At 39.3% G+C, this 24458-nt stretch overlaps 1 protein-coding gene across 1 annotated transcript; it reads right to left on the bottom strand.

Annotated features, from left to right (window-relative positions):
* Positions 1-10486: 10486 nt before the first annotated feature.
* LOC148874854 (C2 calcium/lipid-binding and GRAM domain containing protein) lies at positions 10487-24279 on the bottom strand. The gene is made up of 9 exons (XM_088966370.1): positions 23234-24279; positions 21708-22946; positions 20346-20528; positions 19875-20158; positions 19665-19781; positions 19205-19467; positions 12570-12738; positions 11481-11753; positions 10487-11353 (listed from the first exon to the last, which is right to left on the bottom strand). The coding sequence occupies exons 1-9, from the start codon at positions 23580-23582 to the stop codon at positions 11159-11161; spliced, it is 3072 nt and encodes a 1023-aa protein (XP_088822496.1). The 5' UTR covers positions 23583-24279; the 3' UTR covers positions 10487-11158.
* Between the last annotated feature and the right edge of the window lie 179 nt (positions 24280-24458).

Below are 24458 nucleotides of genomic sequence, written 5' to 3'. Positions count from 1 at the left end.
TTCAACAATGAATTTGATGTATAGATCAAATTACCCACATCCATTTGGGGTAATTTAGGTACATTCAGAATTACCCACATCCATTATTATAGGCTCTTAATGGATGCATAACCCCAAATGGATGTGGGTAATTCTAAATGTACCTATAATGTTGGGCCCATTAAGAGCCTATAACGGGTTTGGCTGATGTATAGATCAATGATAGGGTCCCATGCCATACAAAGAGAGCCAACCTAGATAACATTAAAGTGGAAGTGAGCCTGAAAGCTTAATGGACCTAAAAGCCCATTTCGAACTAAGTTAATTAGATTTGTTAAATAGGGGCGGATCCGGGATTTGGATCAGTAGATAAGATAAGGGATTATCCTTATCCACTTAAAGAGTCCAAATCCAAATAAAGGTTTGGATTAAAGGAACTCCTAATTTTATTAGGAAGGCTGATCTTTATCTGCAAATAAGATAAGGAATTATCCTTATCACTTAAAGTGTTCATATCCAAACAAAAGATTTGGATAAAGAAACTCCTAATGGGATTAGGAAATTGTCTCTTTAAGGCTATAAATAAGAGAGTAGGGTGAACCTTGAAGACACACTCACTGAATACAGAGAGAAGACATCACAGTTAGACTGATCTTGCCTTCTGCTCTTTTTTTTCTTGCTCTTGCCGCCCTACCCTGTCGATCTCTAGTTCTTAGATTGGTTCAAGATTTGATATTGATATTGTTTCTTGCCAGAAGAAACAATTTAGAAGTTGTGCTCACTGTCCCATTCGATTCTTGCTGAAGAATCACTAGTTCTTGGTGAAGAACTACCTGTTGATCCTACCTCATCATAAGCTATGTCATCTTCAGTGGAGGGAGGATTTAGTACACTCTTTGGGTGTGAACACCTACGTTGGGAGGAGCATTCTTGCATGGATTCTGTATCAGGTATATCCCTCCCTTAATTTGGTTTCAGATTTGGTCTGGTTTGGTTACAAGAACAAACCTTGAAAATGCAGTTTTCTAAATTGAGAATATGTTTCCTGGATGGGAGTAAAGAAATTTTTGAAATTTTGCCCAACCTTCCTACAAGGTCCGGCCATCCCTATGATGGATCTCCCATCCCTTCAGTGGTATCAGAGCCAGGTTCAAGTCTTGAACCAAATTATAACATATCTGAATTTGCACAAATGGGCAGAAGACATTCTACCCAATTTGTGCAATTAGTGTTTTTTCTGGGAATTGGTTCCCAAATTATGGGCAAATGATCTGAAAATAAATCTTTATTATTCCTCTTATATTTATAGAATTGTTCTATGAATATTTCTTGAATTTTTTGGCTGCACATATAGTGGAGATCGAATCTTTATGGTGCCAAGAGTGGCACACCCTACGATTTCTTTTCTATTAAATTCTGGTTTGTAAATAATTTTTTATTTAATTTTAGATGAATTGTATAGGAATTCGATGTGATGTAATAATAGAAAAATTAGGTTTTTCTACATTATTTCCATCTGGAGATTGTTGGAGCACGCAATAGAGGAGAAGAAAATTTCGCAGAAATAAGTTTTGCGATCTGTAATTTTGCAAATATCGACTCTGCAATCTGCGATTAACTGTTCTTTGCAGGATATCCAAGAAAAATTATAGTGCAGCCCTCTATTTTAGTTTCTTGATAATTTGATTATCTTGAATTAATTTATTTTCAGATCATTATTCTTGAATTAAATCTTGAACCGAACACCAAAACTTGGGTCGAATTACACCAGATTTGATCCAAACTGGTTGGACCAAATTGTTGATTCGATGGGGTTAGTTTTTCAAACCCTAATTCGATTTAGGCCAGAGGGTTGATGGCCCACTTCAAGCTTTAATTCAGCCCACCTCTATAAAAACCTAATTTTAATAAGATAAAACTGAATCAGCCCTAATTTAGCTACATGTGTCGAACTGCTTTTTGAAGTACAACCCATGTACCTAGATAATGTTATATGATAATATTATGGGCTCTGTTGGGATGATACTAACTTAATCTAATTAATTAAGGATTTTACAGATATTTTAATTGATTGGATCAATTTATTTCATGCATGTGATGTATGAATGTGTGATGTGCTACGTACATGGACCATAAGTACTTGGCCCATGATTATTTTGATAATGGTTCTTTCGCACACCATGGTTGAATGCACATCATTGCTATGGTGTCCATAAAATCATTGGATGATCTCCTCATTTTGGTGGGCCCCACATCGGCTTCCTCCCCAAGAGAAACCGTGCGGAACCCTAGCTGTTTAGGGCCCATTTAAATCTGGCTTTGAGAAAGCAAATGGGAGTCACTTTGGTTTGAACTAAATAAAACTAGGGCGTAATATTTCGTTCCCTCGGCTAAAATATGAGTGCATGTGATAGGGAGATTCATATGATGAACTCTCTAAAGGTCTTCCATCATTAATATGAATATGGGTCCTTCAGTAATGTGGAAATGCACCATAAAATTGGGCTATCCATTTGCTGTTGGATCTGTTGGATTGTTTCATAAGATGATAGGGGCATCATAGACTGATGTGAGAGGGGCCTATCCTAAAATGGAAGACTCTCTCATGGTACCTTAGCGTTCACGAATATGATGGGTAAGCACTCAATGGACAGAAAGGTTTAACCTAAAGTGGTAATGAACATTGTTTAATAGAAGCCAAAGTGATAGCTCATGAGATTAGTGGATGTGATTCTTCCCAGAAGGTGGTGGGGTTATGCAGCTGAAACAGTTGGCTCCATGCACCCTATGTGGTTTCCCACATTTCCAAGTACATAGTTTGCAGCCTCCATCGCTAAGATAGGAGGTAAACCTCAGAGACGAACAAATGGAAATGGAACATAGATTAAAAGCCATATCTATGTAGATAACATGAATCAAATCAGGTTGTATTCTAATATTTTCTTTGCCTTTTATCAGAAATGGAAAACGGACAATTCGCCAAACTATTGGACAATAATAAGCTTAAGGGTCCAAATTACGTTGACCGGTATCATAGCCTTATGCTGATTTTAACGTCCGAGAAATTGGACAAGGTTGCAAAGAACCCTGCTCCAGATCGTCCGGGTGATAGGGCTTCTGAGGCCCGTAGGAGGGAATATCAAGAATGGGAAGAGAAAAACTCTCTTGCCTGGTGCTATATCATAGCCTCCTTAAACTATCAGATACAACGATAATTTGATCAGATCGAAGTGTACAAAAATATCTTCGATAGTCTAAGGGCAATGTATGAAAAGCATAATCATTCTACTCGTTAGAAGGTCCTAAAATAGTTTATGACCGCACAAATGTCCAAGAATCAACTAGTTCATGACCATTGTCTTAAGATGATGGGGTACATCAATGAAATAGAGGCTCTTGGATCTGGGCTAGATCATGTCACCAAAGTTAATGTCATCCTGAACTCTTTGCCTCCTTCCTTCAATCAGTTCATAATGAATTACAATATGAACAAGTTAAATGCTAGCCTTTAGGAACTCAACAATATGTTGTAGAGGACTGAAGAACTGATAAAGAAGAATGACCCATTGCCATGCTTGTTGAAGGTGGCAAACCGGGCAAGAAGAAGAGGAAGGCAAAGAAGAAACCTCAAAAGAAAACTAGCAAGCCTAAAAAGCAGAGGAAGGATAAGGCATCAGATGCTTGTCACTTCTGCAAACAGACCGACCACTAGAAGAGGAAATGTCCTCAGTACCTGGAGACCAAGAAACAAGGTAATTTTGAATCCTTTTTCATAGAAACCAATATGTTGGATACTTCTATTTCCTGGTGTTTTGACTCCGAGGCATCTACTCATGCTTGGAACACATTGTAGAGGTTCAGGACAAGCAAAAGACTAAGTGATGGTGAAGTGATTCTTTACTTGGGGACTTCTACAAGCGTTGCAGCTACAACTATTGGAACTATAGAATTGTATTTCAGAGAAGAAATAATTACATTAAAAGATTGTCTTTATGTACCCAATTTGAGAAGATATTTAATTTCTGTTTCAAAACTGTGTATGGATGGTTATTCTGTTCTCTTTAGTAATGTGATTACTATCAAAAGGAATAAAAAATTCCTCGCATGTGGAGAACTTGAAAATGGTCTCTATGTTCTTCATCCTTCTCTAGAAACAAATATAACTGAAACTACGTCGGATAATAACCCCAATAAAAGAACTTGTGATACAGTTAATCTCACGTGCCTGTGGCATTACCAACTTGGCCACATTAACATAGACCGTATCACAAGGTTGGTAAATGATGGTCCTTTGGATTTTCTAACTGTAGAAGACCTCCCAACCTGTGAATCTTGCCTTCAGGGTAAGATGGTGGCCATTTAACGGTAAGCTTGAAAGGTCAACAAGCACACTTGACCTTATACAGATTGATGTACGTGGTCCCCTGAATGTTAGGACACGTAACCGGCACGTTTATTTTATAACATTCACCAATGATCAATCTTGCTATGGTTACGTGTACCTAATGAGACACAAGTCTGAATCCTTTCAAAAGTTCAAAGAGTTCAGGCAAGAAGTCGAGAAACAATTGGGGAGACACATTAAGGCCCTTTGATCAGATTGAGGAGGTGAATATCTCTTTGACGAATTCAGGGACTACTTAAAGGAAAATGGGATAGTATCACAACTAGCTCCTCCTGCTACACCACAATTAAACGTTGTGTCAAAAAGGAGGAACTGAACTATATTAGATATGGTCCGATCACTTCTCGTACATTCAGAATTACCCACATCCATTTGGGGTTACGCATTAGAGACTGCGATATACATGCTGAACTGGGTTCCAACCAAACCCGTTCTGAAGATTCCCTATGAGCAATGGACCAGTAAGAAACCAAGTGTAGGACACTTGAAGATTTGGGGTTGTTCGGCACATGTTAAAAGAACAAGTGTTGACAAATTAGAATCTAAGACCAGTCATTGCCTTTTTGTAGGTTACCCAAAAGGCTCTATAGGGTATTTATTCTATGACCCAAGATAGCAGAAGGTATTCTGTAGTCGAAATGCCCATTTCTTGGAGGAATATTACATCCTGAACAGCCATCGTCAGGAAGTTGTTCTTGATGACGAGAGCTTAGGGGTAGTGGGAGATGTCCCACAAGCTCCAATTAATAACCAATTTAGGAGATCTACCCGGGCATCCAGTTCATTATGGCTATGACCAAGAAAGTTACTTGGTGGAAGCCACGACCAATGAGGAGGATCCCGTGAATTATACGGAAGCTATATTGGACATAGATTCCTTGAAGTGGATAGATGCCATGAGAGTTAAGATGGACTCAATGGAAACCAATGGAGTCTGGACTCTAGTAGATTCGCCCCTGGGGTAAAAGCAATTAGTTGCAAATCGGTCTATAAGAGGAAGAAGGGCCCCGATGGTAAGGTTGAAACCTACAAGGCTCATCTTGTGGCAAAAGGGTATACTCAGAAAGAAGGAATCGATTATGAGGAAACCTTTTCACCCGTGGCCATGCTTAAATCCATTAGGATCCTACTAGCTATAACAACATACCATGACTACGAGATTTGGCAAATGGATGCCAAATTCGCGTTCCTTAATGGAGATCTTATTGACGATATCTATATGTAGCAACCGCAAGGTTTCATAGCTACAGTCAGGAACACATGGTATGTAAACTCAACCGATCCATATATGGACTTAAGCATGTTTTTAGGAGTTGGAACATCTGGTTTGACTCTACTGTCAAGCAATTTGACTTTGAGCAAAATCCGGGTCAGCCCTGTGTTTACAGGAAAACTAGTGGAGATGAGGTTACATTCTTGGTCCTGTATGTAAACGACATTCTATTCATTGGGAATGATGTAGGAATATTGACTATGGTGAAAGTATGGCTTTCACAGCAATTATCCATGAAAGATCTTGGAGAAGCCTCTTATATCTTGGGACTTCAACTCTATAGAGATGGATCGAAGAGGATAATAGGATTATCCCAATCTACTTATACTGACAAAATGGTCAAGAGATACATTATGGAGAACTCCAAGAAAGGAAATGTTCCTTTCAGGCATGGAGTCACTCTCTCCAAGGGTATATCTCCCAACACACTTGAGGAAATTGAGGGCATGAAGGAAGTTCCCTATGCCTCTGCCGTAGGGAGCATCATGTATGCCATGTTGTGCACTCAACCATGCTGGGTTGTCTTTGATATACCAATCAGTGAGATCCTTAGAGCGGGTCAAAACATGGGTATATTGGGACAGCCCAAGAATTCATCTGAGTGGGTGATCATAGTGACAGGATCAGCCCCTTTTTTGGACAAAGTGAATGATCGGGGATGCACTCTCTCTGATGGAAACCTAAACTGCCGGTAGTTGATTTCATCCATTGAAATTTGTTTTTGCAAAATATATTTATATAGAGATATACATATATATTATGGTTTCAAAATATTTGCAAAAGGTTTTAATTCCCGGGATCCATGTGAGTAGAGAGTGCAGCACTGCACCTTGCAGTCGAGGGAGAGGTCCTCTCTTGTCGAGCAATGTTTGATCATTATGAGCTGAGAGGTTAAGTGTAAGACCATTGAGGATTATACGTGATGGGCCAATCTAGCATTTGCCCACAGTCCTTGGGCCTTGATAAGATGGCTGGACCCAATGACTATTAGTGTAAATGTTGGGCCCATGTTCACTGTATCCAACAGTGAATTCGTCCAAACCTTGTAACAGAGGCTAGGATAAACCCGTGTGGCTGATGTGTAGATCAATGATAGGATCCCATGCCATACAAAGAGAGCCAAGTTAGTCAGTATTAAAGTGGAAGTGAGTTTGAAAGCTTAATCGGCCTAAAAGCCCATTTCGAACTGGGTTGATTAGATTAATTAAATAGGGGCAAATTTAGGATTTGGATCAACAAATAAGATAAGGGATTATCCTTATCCACTTAAAGAGTCCAGATTCAAATAAAGATTTGGATCAAAGGAACTCATAATTTGATTAGGAAGGTTGATCTTTATCTGCAAATAAGATAAGGGATTATCCTTATCACTTAAAGAGTCTAGATCCAAATAAAAAATTTGGATCAGGAAACTCGTAATGAGATTAGGAAGTTGTCTTTTTAAGGATATAAATAAGAGAGTAGGGTGAACCTTCAAAACACACTCATGCAATACAAAGAGAAGACAACTCAGTTAGACTATTCTTGACTTCTACTCTTTTTCTTCCTGCTCTTGCTGCCCTACCCTGTTCGATTTCCAGTTCTTGGATTTGATCAAGATTTAATATTGATATTTTTTTTGCCAAAAGAAACAATTTAGAAATTATGCTTACTGTCTCATTCGATTCTTGCTGAATAATCACAAGTTCTTGGTGAAAAACTACCTGCTAGTCCTGCCTCATCATCCTAAGTTGTGTCATCTTCAATGAAGGGAGGATTTTGTACACTCTTTGGGCGTGAATACCTACATTGGGAAGAGCATTCTTGCGTGGATTCCGTATCAGGTATATCCCTCCCTTAATTTGGTTTCAGATTTGGTCCGGTTTGGTTACAAGAACGAACCTTGAAAATGCAGTATTTTAAATTGGGAATAGGATTCCCGGATGGGAGTAAAGAAATTTTTGAAATTCCGCCCATCCTTCCTGCAAGGTTCGGCCATCCATATGATGGATCTCCCATCCTTTCAGTTTTCGTTCACCGCAACTCGTTGTGGGTGTTTGATGGGTTTTGGGTTCACAAATTCTGTGGCGAGTTATGAGTTTCGTCACAGATCCGTGTCAGCCTATGAGTTGCCATAAGTGTTTTTGTGGCTCTGGTTTAGTACCTTCACATCAATCACAATTGTGATGAACAACATGTGCTTACACTTTGTGTTTAGTGAATAAGTTATTAAGCAAGGGGGCGCTGATCCGATATCTGTTTCAATTTATTTACATAATTATTTTGGATTTGATCCCGCCTTACCTGTTCCATTTAAGACTTGAGTTCAATTAAATTTTATATAATGAGCTTATAATATTATATTTTTACTATATAAGGCCACTTGCCTTGGCTTCAGGCTTAGCTGTCCATATTGTAAGGTAAATATCAGAATATTTTAATCTTATCATGTAAATGTCAATACTTGAAAATGGTGGTTGTCCAAATGCTTTAATTTTTTAATTTAATTACTAAGTTATGACATTAATTGAACGAGATAGTGCTTTTTCAAATCTCTCAAAATGGAATCTGTTCCAAACATATATGCCATGGTTCCTTACTTCGACAGGGTGCAAATATCTAAATTTCACCCTTTTAGATACTTTTTCAGACCTATTGCCGATACTAAGTAGCAGTCACAAATTTGTATCCATTTTTCATGATATTATGCATGGATCAGATATATCATGGCCAATTCCTCAGAAAAAATGGTGTCTTCCACAATGGAATCTGATAAGTGAGATTTCGAGTATGTGTTTACATAATCTTCTTCTGTCCGAAGAAATGATTCATCGAAATAATGAGTCACCCGTTCCATTGATATGGACACATCTGAGATCACCAAATGCTCGGGTAGTAAAGTAAAAATAAAATCAAAGTCTACATATAAATATTTCATGTTTTTATCTTGTTTACATGTGCTTAGCGATATAACCATGTGTATACAAATATACAGAGTATTTCATACTCCTACATTTAGGCGGTGTTTGGGAGAGTTATGGAACCATGATATGTTAGGTTTCAAACCACGCCATACCGAATTCAGGCAATCTATTGTGGTGTGATGTGGCCCAAAACCCAATATATCGTGGTGTAGTTTACACCACGCCCTAAATATCAATCACAACATTTTATCGTGGTTGTAAGTTGTAATTATACCACGGGATACTATAGCCTCAACATTGGTTATGTTACTTTGCAGGCTCGTCTTTTTGCAAGCTTGTGTTTACTTTTAATTTTTTGATCAATACTAGTTTTTTAATTTATTATTAGTATTATTAAATTTTTAATTATTATTTTATTAATTTTATTATTATTATTTTTTTTTTATTTTTTTTATCTGTATGAATTTTTTAACTTTTTTATATTTTTAATTATATTACTATTAATTTTTATCACATGTTAAATTAATTAATATTATTGATTTGCAATTTACTTAAAAATGCCCGAAAAATACATTACTCTTGATTAATGATGTAGATAACCTCACAATGTATATAAAATACCCGAAATCAAAATATAAGGTGTAGCCTAAGTGTCAACAAGGGTCTGAAATAGAACCCTAGCCCATTCCCATTTCAAGTGGAATGGCATTCCTTTAATAGAGGGAATGGCCATTCATTCTCCCTCCCTTTAGGGGTGCAAATGGATCAGATCATGATTTGATCCGATTTGGAGTCCGATCCCATTTTGTCGGATTTAGATATTCCCACTTCGGATCTTCGGATCAGATAATAAGATTCGATCAGAAATTGAATCCAATTCGAATCACCCCCTATCCGATCCGAGAAGATTCAATTCGATATAAATGTTATTTGTTTATTGATATATATATAAATATATATAACACGTTTATATGTTATTTATTTATTTATATTGTATTTTTATAAATTTGTTATATTATTTATTTTTTATAAATATATATATACCATGAAAATAGTTGAAAATATACTTGTATTTTTTGTTTTTCTTTATTTAAATTGTTATATTTTTTATTTTAATAATTTATTATTTCTTTTAAAAATTAAATCGAATTGGATTAGATCCAAAAATCCGACTTCTAATTGGATCTTCAGATTGGATCGGATCTGCTCTCCAAAGTATCGAATCAGATTCTAATATACCATGGTTTGAATCCGATCGTATTCGGATATACCATGATTCAAATTCGATCAGATTCAATCCCGATCCGATCTGATCTATTTGCATCCTTACCTCCCTTGAAAGAATCCACTCCAACCAACTCAGATTCCAATTTCAATTCTAACCTGAACCAAACAAGCAGGGGGAATAGACCATTCTAATTCAGAAGGATTTCCATTTGGGGAATTTCCATTTATCATTCTTATGCTCCTTTGGGAGGAGTGTAAATACAAATATGTACTATGCAAAACCTTTTTTTGATACTTGTAAACCTTGTATTGCACTCTGCATATTTGTATTTGCACTCTTCCAATCAGTTTGGAAAGAATACAAATACAAATATGTAGAGTGTAAATACAAGGTTTAGAAATAAAAATACAAGCTTTGTACCGTATTGTACTGATACCAAACTGAGGCTTAAAGAACTTTCCCTCAACGTTATATTTCCTTTGTTTCTGTAAAACCAAACATGTGAGAACAAAATATAAAAAAGAAAGTTAACTATAAGTATACTTCACTGGAGAAAATAAAAAATTATTCATAAGTTTCTTGTTTCAAATAAACCTTTTTTTTTTTTTTGCTTTTGAAAAAAAAAAACAATGCCTTTCTTTCAAGACATGCCTCTTTTTTTTGTGGCAAAATAAGCTCATTCCTGGAAGCCTGAAGTCTAAATAAATCAAAAGGAAATTATTCAAATTAAATGTTTAGCAAAGTCAGAGAATATGCAGATATACATTTGAGACAACAATGGATACGATTGCATGAAGCAGAGACATATGACCATAATTCGCATCTTGATCTTCTTGAAGCAGGTAAGACGCTCCAACTTCTTGATCAAGACATGAATGTATCTGTAATATCCCGACTTTATTGTGCTCAAACACATGGCAACATGGATAGGAAACAACTTTCCATGTTGATCTTGTTAGACAAAATTAAGCTTCTACCATCCTATACACGTATTGTTACATAACAAGTGACCATCTCTGTACTGTACCATCATGGAAAAGAGTCAAACTGTCCTCGTCAATAGTAACTCCCATGTCCCAAATCTGAAAACATGCCAGCAGTAACATCAGTCAGATTAGTTCCTAGAAATCATACTGGAAAAGCTGAAGCTCAAAATTTCTCTTAAGATTTGCATCTCAGGTGGTTTTATCTGATAGGAAGGTAGCTAACGCCACCACCTTGATCACAAAATCCACTTTGACCAGGTACTGCATTTGAATCAAATTCTTCGAACAAAGTGTAGTTCAACAGAAAACAGCACGTCATGAAAATAAAGCTCTTTCAGGAAAAGTTTCACAAATAAACATTCAGCAATGATGAACAGATTCTATCTACATTCCTGGTACGAATTCTTTCTCAACTAGATTGAACATCATCTTTAGGCGATATTGCAGATTTGAGAGGATATTCTCTGTGATCCTTTTCTGATTCCTGGTGCTTTTCAGCCATGCAATACCAAAGAATACTTGAACATTACATTCATTAGATCTGGATGGTAGATCCTCGATTTGGTATCTTAAATGAAGCTGCAAATCAGGGGAAATGTACTCTGTTAGTTATCAACCAAGGCTCTAAAGCTAAGGAATGATTCATATCCAGCATCCTAGTGTAACAAGGAGATATTTTATCAGAAGAATGCTGAAGTGTTCATACAGTGAAATAGTCACCAAGTGGGACTCCGTGGAGCGTCATAACTTCTTCGACAGTCCATCCATTTCTTTCAGAAAGAGGAGACTTTTGCTGAGTGCTTGTCACTTCTCCACTGTAATGGGAAACATGCCTGTCAAATTTGTAACAAATTTGCCTTTGGTATATATCAACCTTCTCCCTTTCCCATGGTGTGTAAGAATAATTAAGACATCCAACTTTTTCCATTATTTTACGGTCCAAGTATCCTCCACCAAATAGTTCCATGAAGTAATTGGTCTGCAGATCACCCCACAGAAAACAACTTTAACATCAGATATAGGACAGGAAACAATCCTAAAATCCAGACTGAAATAAACATTGCACAAAACATAACAATGAATGTACAAACACACTCTGAATATCTATGACCTCCACCTCCCAAGAAATATCTGGTATACATGGAAACCCAATTGTCCTACCACTAAGGAAATTTGTAATCATATAATCTACCAAAATGTAGACTCAGATGGTCAATCAGCTAGTTGCTCTGACATTTTTACGTTATGGTCTGCTAGCCTTCCAATTCTGTTCTACTAGGAATTGACTTTAATTCCAGTCCCAATTGAAACCCTGCCCTGCCTAAAATCTCCACAAAGTGCAGTGTGTTGAGTGATTCCAATACAGGTTCATAGAAGGGCAGACAGATATGCAAGACATACTGACTTTATCACAGTCATGCGCACGCGCGCACGCGTGCACACACACACACACACACACACACACACACACACACACACACACACACACACACACACACACACATACATACACACATGCATGCACGCACGCACCCACCCACCCTGCACGGTATCTTCTATAAACACAAATGTGAGAACCTGGCTAAGTGACCAATCATGAGTGAACACACCAGAGTTCTGTACACATAGGAAACTGGCGTACAAATGTGTGGTTTGAGCCCAATGTGTATAGAACACTGGATGCTCATTCATGATTGGTTACTTAGACAGGTTCACATGTTTGTGTTCATACCAAATCCAGACTCCATGAACACACACAAAGAGAGAGAGAGAGAGAGAGAGAGAGAGAACTCACAGGAACAGGGAGAACAGAGGAATGAACCTCTGACATTTTAGCATCCTCCAGACCCAAGAACGAGCCACTCTCTTCAGTTTGGAGGCTTTTTGATCCCGATTCTTCTTCAACGATTTGCACCTTCTGCTCTGGACTCAAAGATTTTTCCTTCCATAGAGCCATGATTGTCCTGCTTAATTGACATTAGATGCTCTATTCCCAACAAAGAAAGAAAGATTACAAATATACTGAACTCTATCTGTAACATAAGATGGCCATTTAATTTGATAACCAAAGTTGTGCAAAGTAATATATTGAACATAAGGACACTCCTTCCCAATCAATCAACAGGCCATAAACCAGATCTACATAGCCAACAAACTCTAAGATCCTTATTTAGCCATATATCAAGGATACTCCATTTTTCTGAAAGTTGACATGTCTGAGACCAACATCTATTCTATAGGATACATGATAACAGTTCTATGATTCCAAATCCATCTCAGGTTTTAGCTTGGAGCATCCTCCTTTCAGCAGTCCTCTGGGCAGTGTGGTGTGAAAGAAATAGTAGAATTTTTGAAGAGAGACAAAGTACAAAAGAAGGGCTGTTTAGAAGGATTTCGGGAATGGTGCATTCCAAGCTGGCAAATCATTCATTATTCAAAAACAGAAATTCATGTTCTTTTTTTTTATCAAGATCTCCTCTTTGTAAGGAGCTTATAGTCGTTTTGGTTTGGGACTGGTTGTACTGGGTATACTGGTTCTTTCCTCTTGTACAGATTCTCTTTGTACAGGGGTTTCCATAGTAGTATGGTTTTAAGATATTATTAATAAAATTACTTTACCTTACAGTTTCAAAAAAAAAAAAAAAAAAAAACTCCCAAACACCTATAACAAATGGACAGGAGATTTGCAAGTGGTAGCAATTCTCACCATTAGCATTATAAAGAGTTCACCAATTCAAGGACACAAAGAAAAGGTCTTCTTTTTTGCAGATTGTCATTAGTGTTAATCTTCCCAAGTTCCGATAAAAGACTTCCTAGCAGAAGGCACCTATTTTGGCGGATGGGCCTGCACCAAATTTCTTTGGAAGGGAACAACTAAGTAGGAGAAGAGCACAAAGAGCTAAAGGAGGTGCACGAGAAAAAACCTCTAGGATCGGGGGTCCAAACACATCTGTCAGGTCGAGAGAAGTCAAAACAAACTTTCTTGAGGATAACCAGTGTCTTTTATGTTTTGTAAATACTTGCCACCAAGATAATAGGCTGACAATCAAATGCTTTTCTTTTTATTTTTTTTTTATGTTTGCTTATTATTGGTCTTTCTTTTGTTTTGGGCCATGGGCCATAAGTTTTATAGCTTTCTTATTGCTCCCATCTAAGTGGGAATTATTGCAATTGTTCTTATTCAGTTAAACCTGTTAATGATAAAACAAATGGGGGCTCACATTGGCTCTCACAATTAAGTGTTCTTTCTTCACCTCTACTGCTTTCTCCTTCTTTCTCCATCAATTATCTGGTTCTATTTCATGTTTCTCATTGCTGTACAAGACAAGTAGAGTCAATTCTTTTCATCTTTTGATAAGTTAAACCAAAATTTTAGCAGAACATGTTAGGGACTGCCTAACTCAGGGACTCTTTCGAGGGAGCCTGCCTCCTGAATGAGAGAGAGAGAGAAAGAGAGATTGTATTCCCAAATCGATAATACCCTCCTAGCTTCCTTTCCTTATTTATATACTGTTGTTACAATTCTGTTATACCAGCCTTTCCACTTGTCCAGTTTGTTAGTTAGTTTGTTCTAGTGGTTGGCTGTTAGTTATATTCTTTAAAGGTTGGCGTGGCCTTTTCTTGTACACTTATTCCCTTTATTTGTGTCTCAACAGTCCCTCCTCCCTTGAAAGCGACCTTGCTCTCAAGGTCAAGATGTGTAAATCTATTCTGTAAATCCAAGTAAGGTTCCCAAGTTGCATCCTCAATTGGGAAACCTGACCATACCACCAATGCCTCTGGTTCGATGTGATTCCCTTTGCGTATCCACCTGAAATCTGTTATCTGGGTGGGCTCAGTTTGAACTTGGCCATCTTCGGAGAATGATGGGAGGGTGGCTATTGTTATTGCTCCTATTTTTGGCCATTTCTTCAATAGGGATACATGGAATACCGGGTGCAATTTTGATGTTGCTGGGAGGTCAAGCCTGTATGCCACCGATACAATGAGTTCCACAATCCGAAATGGGCCGAAGTACCTAGGGCTCAGTTTGTTCCACCTGTGGCCTGCTACTGAAACTTGCTTGTATGGTTGTAATTTAAGGAATACTTGCTCCCCAATCTGGTGCTGGACAGGCCTATGCCTTCTGTTGTAGGAGTCTGCCATCCATTGTTGGGCTCGATGGAGGTGAGATTTGAGATCTTGTAACACCCTATCTCGCTGGAGGAGTTGGTCTTCTACTGCTGCTACTGCTGTAGAACCTTTCTCATATGGGAGTAGGGGAGGTGGGTCTCATCCATATAGAGCCCAGAAGGGAGTCATTCCTGCTGCACTATGATACATGGTATTGTACCACCATTCTGCCCGATGAAGCCACTGACGTGGCCTATCCCCTGCATAGCACCTTAGATAGGTTTCCAAACTCCGATTGACCACCTCAATCTGCCCATTTGTTTGAGGGTGGTAGCTGGTAGATTTGAAGAGTTTCACTCCCTGTAGGCGAAAAAGTTCTGCCCAGAAACGACTCATAAAAATAGGGCCGCGGTCTGAGACAATAGAGTTAGGGGTACCATGCAGTCGTGCCACCTCCTTAGTAAAAATCTCAGCCACCATTGAGGCTGTAAAGGGGTGGGACAGAGGGAGAAAATGGCAGTACTTGGTGAGTCTATCAACCACTACAAGAATGACGGACTTGCCATAGGAAAGGGGAAGCCCCGTTATGAAATCCATGAATATATCTGCCCACACTTGTGTAGGAATTGGGAGTGGTTGTAGCAGTCCTGTTGGAGACTGGGTATCCGCCTTATTTTTCTGGCAAATGATGCATTTGGCTATGAATTTTTGGACCGAATTTCGCATGCCTTTCCAATGGAATTGGGGGGCTAGTCTCTTGTATGTGCACAGGATCCCTGAGTGTCCTCCTGTTGGTGATGAGTGGAACACTTTCAGAAGCTGCTGAATATGGGTTGAATCCTATGGTATCACCATTCGGCGTTTATACAACAGCAAGTCATTCTCCACTATGTACCCGGGTGGCTAGTAGGGTCCTCTTGGACCTGTGAACGCAACTTGCTCAGTTGTGGGTGCCTTTCAGCTTCTTCCCTTAACTGACCCATGATGGAACAAGTTGGGCTCGTGAGAAGTAATGGAAATAGTTGTGGCTGGCGTGACAGTGCATCCACCACCTTGTTAGTGTGCCCTGCCTTGTATTTAATGACATATTCATAGCCGAGTAATTTGGCTATCCATCGCTGCTGTTCCGGGGATAGTACGGACTGCTCCAACAGAAATTTCAGGCTCTGGTGGTCAGTCCGTATGATGAACTTCCTTCCTAGAAGGTAGGGCCACCACCTCTGAACTGCGAGAACAATTGCTATTAGTTCGCGTTCGTATATTGACTTGGCCCATTTCTGTGTTATCATTGCTTTGTTGAAAAATGCTATTGGCCTTTCTTCTTGCATGAGGACTGCACCAACTCCTTGGCTTGACGCATCACATTCAATGATGAAGTCCTTTGAGAAGTCTGGAAGTGCGAGCATTGGTGGGGATGAGACAATTGTTTTGAGTGTCTCGAAGGCCTGTTCGGCCTCCCTAGTCCGGCAGAACCCATTCTTCTTAAGTAACCTTGTCAAGGGGGCAGCAATCAGTCCATACCCTCTGATGAATCACTAGTAGTACCCTGTTAAACCCAAGAAGCCCCGTAGCTCCTTAACATTTTGAGGTCGGGGCCAATTTATCATGCTTGAGATCTTTTCCGGGTCTGTTGCTATAATGCCGTTTTCGACCACGTGCCCTAAATAGTGTACTTGTGTCTGTCCAAATGCGCACTTTGACTCCTTTGCAAGGAGTTTATGGGTCCTTAGCAATTCATGTACTAGGTATTCGTCCCATGTAGCACTATAAACAAGTATATCATTAAAAAACGAGTATAAATTTGCACAAATGGGGTCGAAATATGTCATTCATAAGGGTTTGGAATGTAACTGGCGCATTGGTCAACCCAAACGGCATGACCAAAAATTCATAATGCCCTTCGTGTGTACGAAAGGCAGTCTTGTGGATGTCTCCCTCATGGACCCATATTTGATGATATCCCGATCTCATGTCTAGTTTAGAGAATATGGTGGCCCTGCCAAGTTCATCTAGTAGTTCATCGATTACCGGTATGGGAAATCGATCATTCACAGTAATGTTGTTCAGAGCCCTATATTCTATACAAAACCGCCATGTCCCATCCTTCTTTTTCACAAGTAATACTGGCGAGGAGAATGGGCTTTGGTTGGGTTGTAATTTTTCTGTCAAGCATATCTTGCACTTGCCTCTCAATCTCTAGTTTCTGAAAATAGGGGTAACAATAGGGCCTTACATTTGTGGGTGTAGTTCCGGGCAGCAATGGAATGCAATGATCATGGGCACGTTTCGGTGGTAGTTCCTTAGGTTCTTGGAAGATCACTGAGAACTTCTGAAGTAACTGTTGTAGTGGTGTGCGGCCTTCTTCGGATCTGCTTCCTTGGGCTAGAATGGGGCCATTCCCGTGGGAGTCCATCTACATTAATATGATGTGGGTTGGGTCTGCTGCCTGTTTCCTTAGGGAGGCGAGACTAATGGGTTCTGGACCCTTGGACAGCTACCCTTGAATATGCACCTGTGAACTGCCCACTTGAAAATCCATGGTGAGATGGGCCCAATCACATATCACCGGCCCTAGTTGCCTTAACCATTGGACTCCGAGAATTACATTTGCTCCACTGATTTCCAGGGGGTGAAGATCTACCTCGAACTCATGTCCTTTTATCTTCATCTTTAATTCTGTGCACGTAATACCAGGTTGCTCCCATTAGCTACGTGCACCCGGAAGGTTGTACATGGTTGGACCGGAATCCCTAGTTGTCTGACCAATGTTTGGGTAATGAAATTGAGGGTGCTGCCACTGTCTATCAAAACCGACACATGGCACCCTTGTACCAGTCTGGTTACTCTCATAGTTTGAGAAGAAGCAAGACCGGTCAAGGCTTGTAGGGATACTTCCGGGTATTCCTTTGTCCATTGCCCCAATTCTTGGTTGTCCATTGGCTCTTTGATGTCTGTTGATTGCTCGACATATTCGGTTTCAGCTTGAAAGAAGAAAACTTGAGGGATCTTACAGCGATGGCCCGGCCCGAATTTGTCTCCACATGCATAACAAAGGCCCTTTTCCCGTCAGGCTTGCATCTCAGCCCAGGTTAACCTCTTGGTTGAGCCGGGGCCTGAACCAGAGTTGGCGTCCTTGCCTGTGATTCCTACTCCTGATCTGGGATCCGGTTTACCTAGGATACTTGGTTCTGGGTTCGGTATACCTAGTCTGATCGCAGCTCCCAGAGATCGATTAATCCTTCTTGCCCGATTCAATTTGTCTTCGTTAGTCGAGCTAATGCTGCTGCTTCAAGAACGGTGGTGGCTACATGGCTTTTACCTCTAGCCGCAATTCTTCCCTGAGTCCACCAACAAAACTGCCGACAAGTGCGTTTTATGGCCAGCCTTGCACGCGCACAGCTAATCTTTCAAACGCCATCTGATAATCTTGGACGGAGATGGTTTGTCGTAGCTTAGCGAGGCTTTCATCATGGTTCTCAAAAGTCGAGACTCCAAATCGCATGGTTAAGGCGTCGGTGAAGTTTGCCCATGTGGCTCTTGGGTGTCATCGCCTATACCACTGGTACCAGACGATCGCCTCTCCTTCCAGGTGTTCAGAAGCTAATGGGACACGATCAGGTCCCTATGTGTTGTGGTAATCAAAGTAGCTTTCTGTTCGCAGAAGCCAGGATGTGGGATCTCCCCCTGCGAAGATGGAAAACTCGATTCTTGCTGTTCTTGATTTGCTTCGATGACTGGTGTCACTGCATTCTTCCTGATTCGGCGCAGGTGGTGCCTGTGCCAGTCGTTCAAGCAAGGATGCGAAACTTTCTTTGATTTCTTTGACATTAGCCGATATTCTTTGCATTTCTCCTTCCATGTTGTCGACTATGTTCTCCATTGCGGATGACCTTGTGCTTGGCATCTTGGCTCTGATACCAACTTGTTAGGGACTGCCTAATTGAGGGACTCTTTCGAGGGAGCCTGCCTCCTGAATGAGAGAGAGAGAGAGAGAGAGAGAGAGAGAGAGAGAGAGATTGTATTCCCAAATCGATAATACCCTCCTAGCTTCCTTTCCTTATTTATATATTGTTGTTACAATTCTGTTATACCAGCCTTTCCACTTGTCCAGTTTGTTAGTTTGTTTGTTTTAGTGGTTGGCTGTTAATTACATTCTTTAAAGGCTGGCGTGGCCTTTTCTTGTACACTTCTGTTCACTTTATTTGTGACTCAACATAACAATTGATTTTGATTTTGATTTTTAAAGAAAGACCATGTAAAGAAACGATTCCATTACACTTCTTCAAGACTATAAAAGATTTGTTATTCATTAAGTACCTGTGGGCAACATTGAAAGATACAAAAGAGTGGAAATGGAACTTCAGCCTCCCTTGTTCATCTTGTGTCCTTGCACCATGCCTTGCATCAATACCTCTACCTTTCCGAAGAGTAATGATAATGATTGGGCTGACCATTGATGAAAGTGTAGGAGGAACAATTCGAATGTCTTCTATGTCCTCCCAAAGAAAAAAGAATTTGGTTTTATGTCCAAATAAGTTTGCATGAAACCCAATTGTTCTTGCTGACAAAAAGAGGCGGCCCTGCACAGATGAAACCACAGGTCAATAACCTAACCTAGCAACATAGGCATCTTATGGATGACAGAGAGAAATACAAGGTTCTTAACCTATGTTACTCCCTCCACAAGGCATAGATGGAAATTAAAGAGAAATATCAAGATACTTAAAATCAAAACTTATAAAAATGGCTTGACAAGTGCTGCTGAATGTAACAGTACCTGCAGTGGCATTTTCCGCCTCAAGTGACAAGTGAAATCATTGATGAGAAATTCCTCGGGTGGAAGCCCAAACAGTTTCTGGAATGCTGAATTTGTTTGAGGTGACCTCAAATTTATCTGAAAACATTTTGGTTGTTAACAATATGCAACTGAAAGACAACAGCATGAACCTTCATTAAGAAGAAATCTGATGCCAGAACAGCAATGTACCTTCTTGCCAACCTCCTTCTCCATCTTTGTTAGATACTCCTTAACAATATTGCTACCTCTTGTATTGTTCAAAAATATTCTTAGATGTAACTTAGAGTGGCATGCCTGAGCTAATTTTCCCTGTAGAGGAATCCAGACATCTGCAAGGTCTGATATGTTGGATTTTACAAAATTGATTTCAGCATGCCCAAGAGATATAGCATCATCAAAGGGTCCATCAAAATCATAAACTTCAACATCCAGCATAGATGGAGGATCATCCATTGCATCAAATTCAAATATTTCTGCAATTCCAACAGGAATTCAACATAAAATCAATATATGGGAATTTGAATTTCATAGTGCTTGTCCCAGTTGACAGAGATTTGAGTCCTAACTACACGAGACTGAACCATGTGCGTGTCTGCAAAAAGTAGAAGCTCTATACAGCACAAGAAACTAGGAAGTAGATATACCAACAGGATAGCTTACCATTCCATTGAGGATCAGTTCTCTGGAACTTGATAGAGCTTGTTCTGGTTTTACCATTGCAAGTAAAGACCACATATGGATCAGGAAACCCACTTGAATCGACAGCTGCTATATTACTTCCCTCAATCAAGGCAACAGTTAGTAACCATCCATCACCTTGTGCTTTGACTCCATGATCACTGCCTAGACTTGGGAAAAAAGAATTAGTTAAAATACAATATAAGGAAAGACTAAAGTTGGGGAGAAATGGCCAACACACTTTATTTTGGAAGTTAAGCTGCAGATACAGAACCTGCTATACATATCTTAAGGCCAAGAACAAGGCCCACCAGCTAACCCAAATCCCAGACAAGCCATGGTCCAAATCTGAAGCCCACTCCAGCAGACCCATCATTGGAGAGCCTGGAAGGGGGATAACCTAGAGCATCATTTTGTATTTTTTTTTTTTATTGGGCAAAGATGATGAGGAGAAATCGTACCAAGTAAACCATGTGAGCCCTATCCTGTTCATATCTTGTTGGCCCAAAATTTTAGATTTTTAAAAATTTTGTTGGCTTTAGGAATTTGATAGTGAGATTCAGTTATGTGTCCCATTCTTTTTCTTTTCTATCTTCTTCAGTTGCTTATCCCATTATTTTTTTTCTATTTTCTTCAGTTGTTTCTCCCTTTTGGAGCATAACCTCCACCACAGTTCCTACAACTTGAAGACACATTTGCCTCAAAGTTCATGCTGCATCAGATTGCATTCCAAAACAATTGATGACAGCCTCAAGGTCAAGGTTGCACATATAGTTATTGCTCGTTTTCCAACTTCAGCTAGAAAAATGATACAAACTAGTCCAAAAGTTAGTACCTTATTGATATTAGTGTAAACATCATACTACATAGTTAATACACCAAGCACTATCCTAGTAAATAATCAAAGTCCTATATAATTTTGTTATTGATAACTGGTTAATTTATTAATTGAAAAAGCTTAATTTACATGGGGAAGTGCATCCCTTTATTAATTGAAAAAGTCCTATTAGTGTAAACATCATACTGCATCTCTAGTTAACATCAACTATCAATCCCATAGATATATGGTTCCCCAATTATCATTCTCCAATACAAGTTTTCCCTGTTAACCCCTTCTTTCAATAAAGCATCAAACAGTTTGCATCCCTTTTTGTCCACAGAAATTGAACTCGTAAGTCTTGTGCTAACTTCCTTATTTCTCTCAAAACATGATTCTGCTGCCAAGGTGTCCTATATGATTTTTTCTCAAATCCTATCTGAGTTTTAGGACATTTATAGTTTAAGAGTATAAAATCAATTAGCATAAGAGCAAACAAGGATAGAGGGTTATTAAACATGTTTTACCTTTCTGAACTCTGGCCTGCATGAAACGTGCTATCAACTCCAAAACCCGTTCACCCTGAAGAACAAGAATCCCACACACAATCACTTCACCAATTGAATCTGGCAAGTCAAGCCCATCAAACTCAAGCCCTTGGATTGTGCTGGGCATTGCCAGGAAGATGTGTGCAAGCACATAGATTCCCATAAGAATAGTGGAAACTACTGTAAAATTTGCAAAATATTGAATTGCCAACTTCTGATCAGACTGTGGCTCCACCTGCAAAGAAGACAAAACCTGCTCCTTGTTGGACCCAAGGTCCTTCAAATCAACCTTCTTAACATTTTGAGATAACAAATTTACAAACTGTTCGTAGTTGTCCTTAAGGCCTTGTCGGGCTCCACCTTCTATCATACCTTTCATCATCGTGTTCTGTAAGAAATTCATGCGCCATGAAATTACCAACCTTGATGATTGTTCTTCATCCAGAAGCTCAGGTCCAGGCGTTATACAGAAGAGCAGTTCCGTCTTGAAGGTGCTCCCATACATAACATCTGGTGTGCTCACGCTTGATAAAACTGCAAAGACCCTCCCATCAGCTTTCAGGTACTCCTGCTCTTCAGTTGCTTTCACAGCCTTGATCAATTTAGTTGCAGCCTTTACATATGTGACTACTCTTTTCAACTTGTCAGTGCCATTCTCAAATCTCCAAGCACCTTGTTGAAGCTCAGTAGTTCCCTGCAACTCCGCCAAAGATTTTAGAAAATCTGAATCAGGTGAGAACAGTACGAAATTGAGGTCTGATGGTGAAACAACATAAGATTGATCCAAAAGTATTCCCCCTGGTAAATTGCTTGGAACCTCTCCACCCTGATCTCTTTCTGACATACTTCTCATTGCTTCTTCAAAACTGCCATGAAATGACAGTTGTTCATATTTTTTATCGTAATACTCAACCTTGGTGGTTTCAGGAAGATCTGATAGAGTACTGCTGGTGGATGGTGTTTCTCCATGTTTAAGAAAGAATTGAGAAAGCCAACCAGCAAATGTCTGTGGTGGCGTTTTCTCTTCCTTCTCAGAATTGACCTCTTCCATTCCCATTGAAGAAGATGACGCTAAGGGCCCACTGGAAGAACTAGAAGATGATTCACTTCTTAGTTCAGAAGAATTCCTCATTTGTGACACATGATCACCATTACTGGACAATGTATCGTCTAAGAAAGAATTACTTTGAGAGAAAGATATGGTGAGAAGAATTCCACCTACAAAAAAAAAAGAAAAAAGAAAAAGACTGGTTTCAAAGATCATGAGCCATAGACTCAATAGGGTACTTCAAGCATTTTTAGCGCAATGAAGTAATACGAATAGGAATGCAGTTCAAATTAGAACACAAAATAATTGAAATGAACTTCATATATAACGACTTAAATGAAAAACCAAATGCTAAAAAAACAACAAATTTCAGAAAGAAAAGATAATAATAAAAAATCTAGAAACCAATTAACAGAAGTGGCCGAACAATTTGGAAGCTGATTTTGGAATTACATACCACAGTCTCTGTTCTTGGACTTCTTGTTCTTGGGTTGCAGAGTATACCAGACCGTGCCGAGAGACTTACTCTGGGCATCAAAGACCTTGGACACGGGCACTTTGAGCTGGCCCATAAAGTCGTCGTTGAAGTATTTATCTTCATCCAAAACAGACACAAGGAGCTCCTCATCGAGGTCTTCAACCCGAAAATTGAACTCCTCTCCCCAGCAAGGATTCAAGCTCTTCTTCACCACCTTAGTCTTACATTTTTGCCTCCCAAGCTGCAATCTAACATAAGGATCACTTGAACCATTCAGATCCATTGCGCGTAGATTCCGCGCTTCGAGCACACGTACCACTAGCTTCATCCTTTTCTCTTTTCCTTTTTTGTTTGCAAAACTTAAAAAGCTATAGCTATCTGTGACTTAAATTAAAGAACAAACTTGGAAAAAACCGAAAATACTTGGAAGAACAGAGAACCTTCAGAAACGAGTGTTACAACAATCTCATTTCTTCGTTATTACAATTTAAAGACTACCAGAAACAAAAGGGCCCATTGTTAGCTGCAGAAAGCCTTAAATTTATCACAAACTGGAGGAACTACAGAACAAGTGAAGATGATGGAACAAACGTAAATAAAAGAATCAATTCAAACAAAAAAAGGGGAGAAGAATTACAGACCAAGTGAAATCAAACGGAAGATTGAAGCTGACGAAAGTAAAAGGGAAGGGGATTAGAGTAAAAATTGGGGAGGGAAATGAAGATCAAAAGACGAACACGTCACGAGAGAAACCAAACCGAATGAGTAGAGAAAAGAAAAATAAAAAATTTAGATCACTTAAAGAAAAAAAAAAAAAAAAGGTCAGTAACGGCAACATCCAATTTGACAAGGGAAAGACCAGAGACACAGAGTCACAGAGGAACGAAGAAGAGTGCAAAAGAGATCTTTCTCCTCTTCCATTTTCTTTGTCGTTCGTTCATTCAAGTAATTGAAAACGCCTCCCTCTCTCTCTCTCTATCTCTCGTTGAATTGGTTTAGTTACTGTTTGGACCAGTAGCGATTAATTAATCCAACCATTAGGCGAGCGGAAGGGAAGAAATGATGACTCGAATTTACATCTTTGGTCAAAAGAAAAGTTTGACTTTCTCATTCTTCTTCTTTTTGTTCGGCTTCAACTTTCTGATTCTATGGCCCCCCTACCGTTGGATTAGAATAAGAGATATATAACTCCCATACAACGGAA

This window comes from Nelumbo lutea, chromosome 1 (assembly GCF_056320005.1).
Source record: "Nelumbo lutea isolate HS-2025 chromosome 1, American lotus-T2T, whole genome shotgun sequence".
In the NCBI taxonomy this organism is placed as follows: Eukaryota; Viridiplantae; Streptophyta; class Magnoliopsida; order Proteales; family Nelumbonaceae; genus Nelumbo; species Nelumbo lutea.
This window is presented reverse-complemented; position numbering and strand designations above follow the sequence as displayed.

Coding starts and splice junctions, on each gene's coding strand:
- LOC148874854 (XM_088966370.1), bottom strand. CDS start 23,582: ATGAAGCTAGTGGTACGTGTGCTCGAAGCGCGGAATCTACGCGCAATG. Junction 19,782..19,874: donor AGAAGGAGGTTGGCAAGAAG/GTACATTGCTGT, acceptor AAATGTTTTCAG/ATAAATTTGAGGTCACCTCA. Junction 11,354..11,480: donor CACTTGGTGACTATTTCACT/GTATGAACACTT, acceptor CCTGATTTGCAG/CTTCATTTAAGATACCAAAT.